The sequence below is a fragment of the Amblyomma maculatum genome, chromosome 4, assembly GCF_055883805.1.
Source record: "Amblyomma maculatum isolate TAMU_Amacu chromosome 4, ASM5588380v1, whole genome shotgun sequence".
NCBI classification, from domain to species: Eukaryota; Metazoa; Arthropoda; class Arachnida; order Ixodida; family Ixodidae; genus Amblyomma; species Amblyomma maculatum.
This window is the reverse complement of record NC_139347.1, coordinates 176429577-176436800: the sequence shown is the minus strand read 5'-3', so window position 1 is coordinate 176436800 and position 7224 is coordinate 176429577. Positions and strand designations below refer to the sequence as shown.

The 7224-nt window shown below is 44.1% G+C and overlaps 1 protein-coding gene across 2 annotated transcripts in view; it reads left to right on the top strand.

Annotated features, from left to right (window-relative positions):
* The first annotated feature begins 869 nt into the window (after window positions 1–869).
* Window positions 870–7224, top strand: part of LOC146193530 (PI-stichotoxin-Hmg3c-like) — a 48278-nt gene continuing 41923 nt past the window's right edge. The window contains exons 1-2 of one of the 2 annotated variants that reach the window (XM_084600107.1): window positions 870–996; window positions 1538–1925. In XM_084600107.1, coding sequence (XP_084456233.1) covers window positions 927–996; window positions 1538–1749 — 282 coding nt within the window. In that variant the 5' untranslated portion in view covers window positions 870–926 and the 3' untranslated portion in view covers window positions 1750–1925. Of the gene's footprint in view, window positions 997–1537; window positions 1926–7224 lie in introns of those variants that run through there. The other variant, XR_014706469.1, reaches the window with a different exon arrangement.

The following is a 7224-nucleotide window of genomic DNA, read 5'->3' as shown; positions in this document are numbered from 1 at the left end:
GCACGTCGCAGGACACTACAAATTAATTTAGGCTTGTTTAAAGACACAGCCCGTCCGCTTGAACACGTTCTCGGTCCATGGTTTGATGGGTCTTCGGCTGCGCCAGCTACAAGGACCTTAATAATGTTTAAGACACAGGGTTGATAGACACTCTTTGAAACACATCTGTGTGTGTTTGTGTGAGTGAAAATGTTTGTCACTAAATTTTTATTAAGTTTTGTAAATCACTTTTCCTTTCACCTTATCTTCTTTGTGACTCTCATCAGGGGTAGCATGCTAAAATCAGTACCACGCAGGCATCTCCTGCGTTCAATAAAAAAAGAATATATATATATATATATATATATATATATATATATATATATATATATATATATATCTCACGGGCGGACTGCTTTAATTACAACAAACTACGTGGTTAATAACGTTCACAAAATTATTACAAAAACGTTCTCGAAGACGTTAGGCCCAATGCTAAGTTTTAACAAAATTTGAATTTCTTCAAAAAAATTGAATTTATTTTGCCCCGGCACAGAGGGCACCTTTAGCTATGTATGATAGAAACAATATAATTAATTCCAATAATATTATTAGAGCTTTTATTTCTTCATCAGCACCTGTTCTCGGAGGAAACTGCGCCCAGAAATATGAAACCGGGCCCTGCAAGGCAATGATTCCTATGTGGTGGTTCAACGCCTAGTCTGGCAAGTGTGAACAGTTCATCTACGGCGGCTGCGCCGCCGTAGATGCGGCGGAGGCAACCAGAACCGATACGAGACTAAGCAACAGTGCGAACTGACCTGTTCTGCCGAGAAACGTGAGTGTTTCTTCTTTTTTTTTGGAGGCAGAGCAAAACAAGTCAGAGAGCCACTCGTTAACCGTCAGGCAACGTCGACGCATTTCATTTTCCTGTCTTAACAACGTACATGTTTGGTTTTCTCTTCGCAGCTACTTCCTGGCCCGGAGAACCTCTTGAGGCGCTCATTGCACAGCCCGGTATGTACAGTTTTAATTTCTTAAAATAGCCTCAATATCATTACTGTTTTGTCTGGAAAAAACATTTACCAAGTTTTGCATTAAATTTCTGCTAATGTATGCATGCATATATATAGCAGCAATGCATTATCTTCAAGATCATGCATTGCTGCACTCCCTATAAGGAGGCGACGTTACTATGGGGCTGTTGAGAAGCAAATACTGAAAGTAATTTTAAAAAACACATAACTGGGCGAGATATGGATTCACCTAAATCTTTAACCGATCTTCATAAGCGTGCTCAAGAACCCCAGTAGTTCAAAGAAAGGTTCCGCTCAGACGGCGCCTAACAATGAGTTTCCAATTAACCCGCAACACGAGGCAGAAGGGGATTCTACATAATGCTATTGTATAATCCAGTATCCTCCAAGGGTGCCAGTGAACCTATACTGACTCAGTAATGTCACATTTTGGGTATGTGGAGCTGTACCTCTCGTTGTATCCTGTTTTTGCCGAGCTTTTGTTTTCTCTGATTATGATCGTTTATATTTTCTTCCCTCAGCACCTGTGGATGATGTTTGCCGTCGTCCCCCGCACTCCGGTCCTTGTATGGCTTCCTTCCCTCGCTTCTACTACGACGCTCAGACAAAGCAATGCCGACCATTCATCTACGGCGGCTGCGACAGCAACGGCAACAACTTCGAGACGATGCACCAATGCATGCGTGTCTGCGCCCCTCCGGCCCCTTGGCGGCCCGAGCCCCTGCTCCCATAAAAGCCTACATTGCACTTACTGTTTCTTTATTACGAGAGTGCCATAGCTTTTCAATCGAGAATGTTCAAATTGAGATGATTTGACAAGTACTTTCTAAATATTTAGTTGTAAAGATGACAAAGCTGCTTGTAGAATATGTAAAGCTTTGAAGACACATTAATAAATCTGATTTACACGACTGGCATCTTCATTCTATTTGCTTGATTTCACACCTTTCGCAGCGGAAAGGCTGTGCGGGCGGTCTAAATGTGACTAGAAAGTGAGTAGTTTCTAACGGGCTCTGTTGTTCTTTTATTATCAACAACATTTTATTCGCCCAGAAACGCCACATTTTCTGAAAATGAAGCGGTCACCTTTTTATGCTAAGAATGCGGAACAAACCTACCACGGGACTATAAGCATGAGGCACAGAAATCGAATTGCTAACGGCGCATAGATGAAGACTCCCGATTCCCAACACCGGCATTAAAGCTAAATCAGTAGGGAAAATGAAATAAAATGCCGCAATTGTTCTGCGATATGAAGGAGGCGCCTGTTCAGCTCCAGCATAAATATTCACTGATCTCGCACTTGCTCCAGCAAATGAGCGGATATTTCCCAAACATCTTCGCGCTTGAAATAACCAGAACATGCTGTTATGAAAACAGGACACGAGCAGACTGCCACGAAGGGACTTCGTTATATGGCGCATGGATCCCTTCCCTAGGGTTTTTCTGAAATGCATTTTTAATAACTTATGGTTGACACTGAACAACCTGCAAATAGAAAAATAAAATAACCTAACCCTATTTATTCTGTGCAGTCAATCTCATTTCATCACATCTGGAATGTCAGTGTGACTCTCAAGTTTTCTTTTGTGGGCATTTATCTTCAAAATATGGTGTGAAATAAGAGTGGGAACAAGCGATGTATGGGAAATTGTTTGACACAAATAACAACCTGTTTGAAAATTGGCGTTTATTGTACCATCCAAACGCTCCGAACAATTTTGTGTTAATTCATGGTTCGTCTAAATCCCATTTTCAAACCCAGTCCATCTTACAAGGTTCCGCGTTAATTTTCCATTGTGCGTGTCGCCCGTTAATAAATGGAGGATTATTAACGATGCGCCCTTAACAGTGCGCACACTCCCAGATATTCTTAGAGTGAAGGAGGTAGCTGTTCCGGTAGCAAAGCGGAGGCCCTCGGCCTGCGTGGCAAGCTCAGCCGGAATTCAACTACCTTGTAGTCACAGCAAGGGGTGGCCGTTTGGTGGACAGCTTTCGCCTGTTCAAACGAAGGGGTCGGAGTCAAAGGGTCGGAGTCAAAGTAACGAACAAAACAAACTTTATATACAGCAAGAGACGATACAGAGGATTACACTCGAACACCTAAAATGTACAGATGACAGGTTCACAGAAACCAAACGCTAAGCATGCATCTACCGAGGTATTCAATAACACAGAGGCTTACAATACAGAATACAGGAGAGAATCAAATAAACAAACACCTAATTGTTCACTGAGTACTGTTGCAGTCCGACGCCTCGAGGGTCACAATGTGGCCGCCATGCAAGACGAGCGCCGCTCCCTCGCATGTCTGTCGGCTTCCCTAAAGTCCCTTGATAATTTGAAAGTAGCGACACTCTCCTCCACGCCGCGCTTTCCTCCTCGATTCTCCTCGCGCGGCGGCGGCGAGCGCTGCGCACGACACGCTTTTTTCCTTGTCGCCCACCGGCCGGCCGCAGCAGTGAGTGAAGCGCGAGCTCTTGGGCCAGGTCGGCGCTCCAGGAGTGCACAAATTTTTTGAAAAATTGCGAGAAAAGCATTGAGAATGCCGAAAGTAAAGTTCATCAATTGATTGGTTTCTTCTTTGAACTGTTTGAATGGGAAATACTGATAAACAAAGCTTTCGGGCGAGTTCTGTGCTGCAGACACTTTTTAAGTCACATGATAAAGTTTTACTTTCTGCACCTAATCTAGTACTGCCTCTGACTTTGTGTTTTTTTTTAGAGCGTGAAATCTTTCACCGCGGTAAAACTTCGGAAAACGATCCAGGCTGGTTCTTTGTACTTCCAAGATCAGAGAAGGTCAAAGCAGGACTTAGTGTATTTCGCTACTGTCAAGCTATCTCTCTAAGCATAGTATATGTCACGTGATCAACCACGAGGTTTCATTATTAATTAATTGTACATGAATTTTGATCAATTGCTGGGCCAAATTAATTGATATTTAGTAAATTGCAATTAAAATCTTAATTTTAGCTGCAACATTGAACCATATACCGTTGGCAAGCTTAGGCCAAGTGTAATGGCACTGTGCTAGTTAGCGATCCGCGATAATCTGCGTTAATTAGTTAATTTTGTATAAAACCAAATTTTGAGCTGTTCCTTGCCGCTTCGAGGTAAGGAACAGGTTTGCCACGGCAGTCTTGATATGATGCTGATGGAGGGATTAAATAATTTTGTGAGTACGCGGCCACTCACTGACTTCGCGTGTGGTTAAAAGACAGCAGGGTACACTGGGAGAAGTGGTGGCCCTATTGCCGACTCACTGAAGTTCTGAGGCAAGCATGCTGCGGCCTCATGCGCTATGTAAAAGAGCGTGATTTTATTGAACGCAACAATCAAATAAAAAAAAATTACAGGGTGCACATAGGTCTTCAAAGTGTGGAAATGAGAAATCATATAACTGCCAATTCATTAACTATCGCTATCCTATCTATCGCTATATCTACTAATGCCAGTGACCTATCGTAACTGTCACTATCCGCCACGAACACTATCACCTCACTATCCGGGCCTATTACTAACATTTACTATTATTATCCGTAACAGCCACCATCATTACCTATCACTATTCATAACCATCACTATTTAATCTGATGCCATCCCATGACCTATTGATATACTTCAATTTTCATTGACTTATGTTGTCAGTCATGTTTCTATTATCTCATAATATCTGACGAGACAACTATACATTGACTTTTAATTCCTATACTTTCTTGTTTTCTCATAAATGGAGGTGGGAAAAGAGCAATCCACAGAAATAACTCACTACTATCAGCGCGAGGTTCATGTCTCTGTCGAGGAGGCTTCCTTTACTTCAGAAAAGGTCGGTGAGAGAAAATTGATGGAACTGCGTTGGGCCTCAGTTTTTTTTTTTCGAGTTCGCGTAATATTGGCAGCTCAAACTGGTCTTCTGTGAAATGTAGCTAGAACATAGAGAGCGATGAGTTAATCACTCAGGCAAGGTGAAAAAAATCTTCTTGCATACAATTGAAATAAGTAATATGTTACAGTGCTAAGAATTGTTGCTCGCAAAATGTTCCCCTATTTTTTACATCATAACTATAATCATTATTGATTGTTTACATTTTGTAAATACAAAAAATTGATACATTGATTCCGGCTGATTTGACAGCGATGGGAAAACTTTTCTCGCAGTAAATGAATACGCGGAATCGCGGTTTTAGAGCTCCAGCTTTCAAAGCGAAGGTAATCTGCCAACGCCTAGTAGTCACGGGTAAAGTGAAGCGTGTGTGATTATGTGAACACCTCCTGCACATTGGCCGTATCCCTGATAAAACGAACGCATACTTTTTAACCCAAGCGTGCGCCGAAGCATGGTAAGACACATTCAAGAATTGAAAAAAAAAAAAAAAAAGCCGTACGACCTAACTAGTGCAGATTACCCGCAATACCTCGGGTTTACTTGCCAAAGAGTTTTTCAGAGCCAGCATTCATTGCTCCCGAGTAACCGACGCACACTACAAGTACAAGCTGGAAAGACTAGCTCCTCTACAAGCCCGAATTTTGATTTTTAGTGAAGGAGGCCAGGGATCCTAGCATAATCGCGACAAATGCAATCGAGAGACTGTAATTTTCCAGTTATCTCTGACAGCAATAAGCAAATTATAGTGCCCTATTTCTGACTGTACAGATGTCGACAGCGTGTTAAAGGATGGAGCCTTGGAGCCTCGCAGAATATTCAGCATGCTGCAGAGGACAACCTTATTTTTATACAATGAACATGTTGTCGCCGCAAGAATATTGAGGAGCAAGCAGGAATAGAAAACGCAGCGTCAGGTGACGCGTTATTACGGCGAGTGAGAAAGGCACCTTACGTCGCAAACAACTCTGTTCTTTCTAGGAATAAACTTCTTTCGACTAATTTTGTGAATTCATTGACTCGTGCGCAAGCCGTCACGCTTGCCTTGAGGTATCATGAGTACCGCATAACCATCTTCAGGCCGCTTGCTGCAGTTGTACGCGCAACAGCACGGCATAGAGCTTGCACGCTGCAATAAAAGCCCAGCGCGCAATATTCGCTAGCCGAGACTAGGAGAAAAATGGCGCGAAGGAAAAAGAAAACACAAGGAAAACGCCGGACGCGCGTTGGTTTCCAAGGGCAACGGCAGGGAGACCAATCGTCGCTCAGGAAATCGGGCGGAGAACCGGCCTTCAGCGAAGGGGCGCGCAAGGGGCGAGGAGGAGGCAAGGAGGTAGAGCGGCGGCGGCAAATTTTAATCGTTGGCGTAACTTTCAAAGTATCAAGGGGTTTTAGGCTTGCCAGGCCAGCAGCGGGTAATCCTCGGGAGTCCAGCTGGTGCACTTGCGAACACGCCGCAATCACTGACGGCCTCAAACAACGCGACCATCATAAATAGGACGCACCGCGTCAATCCCAGCACGCCATGGCTAGCGCGCACACACACTTAACTCCGCTATAGTGCCTAGAATATACTGGTTAGTGTGACGAGCGCCCGCGCTTCCCTATGGGCGAGGATGGCGCTATTTGCAATGAAAACCAATCGTTAGCGGCAGAGGGCGCTGCTTGTCGAGAGGGGGCCACCTGAGCAGACGACGCAGTTTTCTCTCTTCAGAATACGGCAATCTGTTGGTGTTGTGCGTGCGTGTTAAACCTGCTTCTGCGCGTCTTTTGCTTTCACGAAGGTGCAGTAGTTTATTTACGGTGTAGGTGTTTGCTCATGCGAGTCGTTCCGCACTTCTACCTGCTCGGCGACGATTGCATCGTTTTTTTTTTTTTTTCTCGTTTTGTGCGCGCGTTCTGTGCTCGCCTGTATCCCTTCTTTTTTTACTGTGTCGCCAGTGGTGAAGCGCGGTTCCCTATTGTTGTTTCCCCAGTGCCTCTCACTAGACTGCAGAGAAAAATGCCAAAGAGAAAGCGGTGGTGCACAGAGAAGACTTGCTTTTTTGGCAAACGGGGCTACCGCTAGAACAAGGAGCGTACGTATTACTGCGCTATCTGATGCTACGTAAGTACGCATTCTGTACAATGGGAACGAAGCATCGATAGAAATGACGGAAGGTAAACGGCAACTGCTTTTGTTGGCGAGAAACATTTTTAGAGCATGCAGTTATATTCACAAGGATGCAAACCTGGGCGAGTCGGTAACGGTGCTCCATGGCAGTGTGTAGCACAAAGAGTGTGCACAATCAGGCGCTACAGACAGCACCTGTGTTGTGTACCT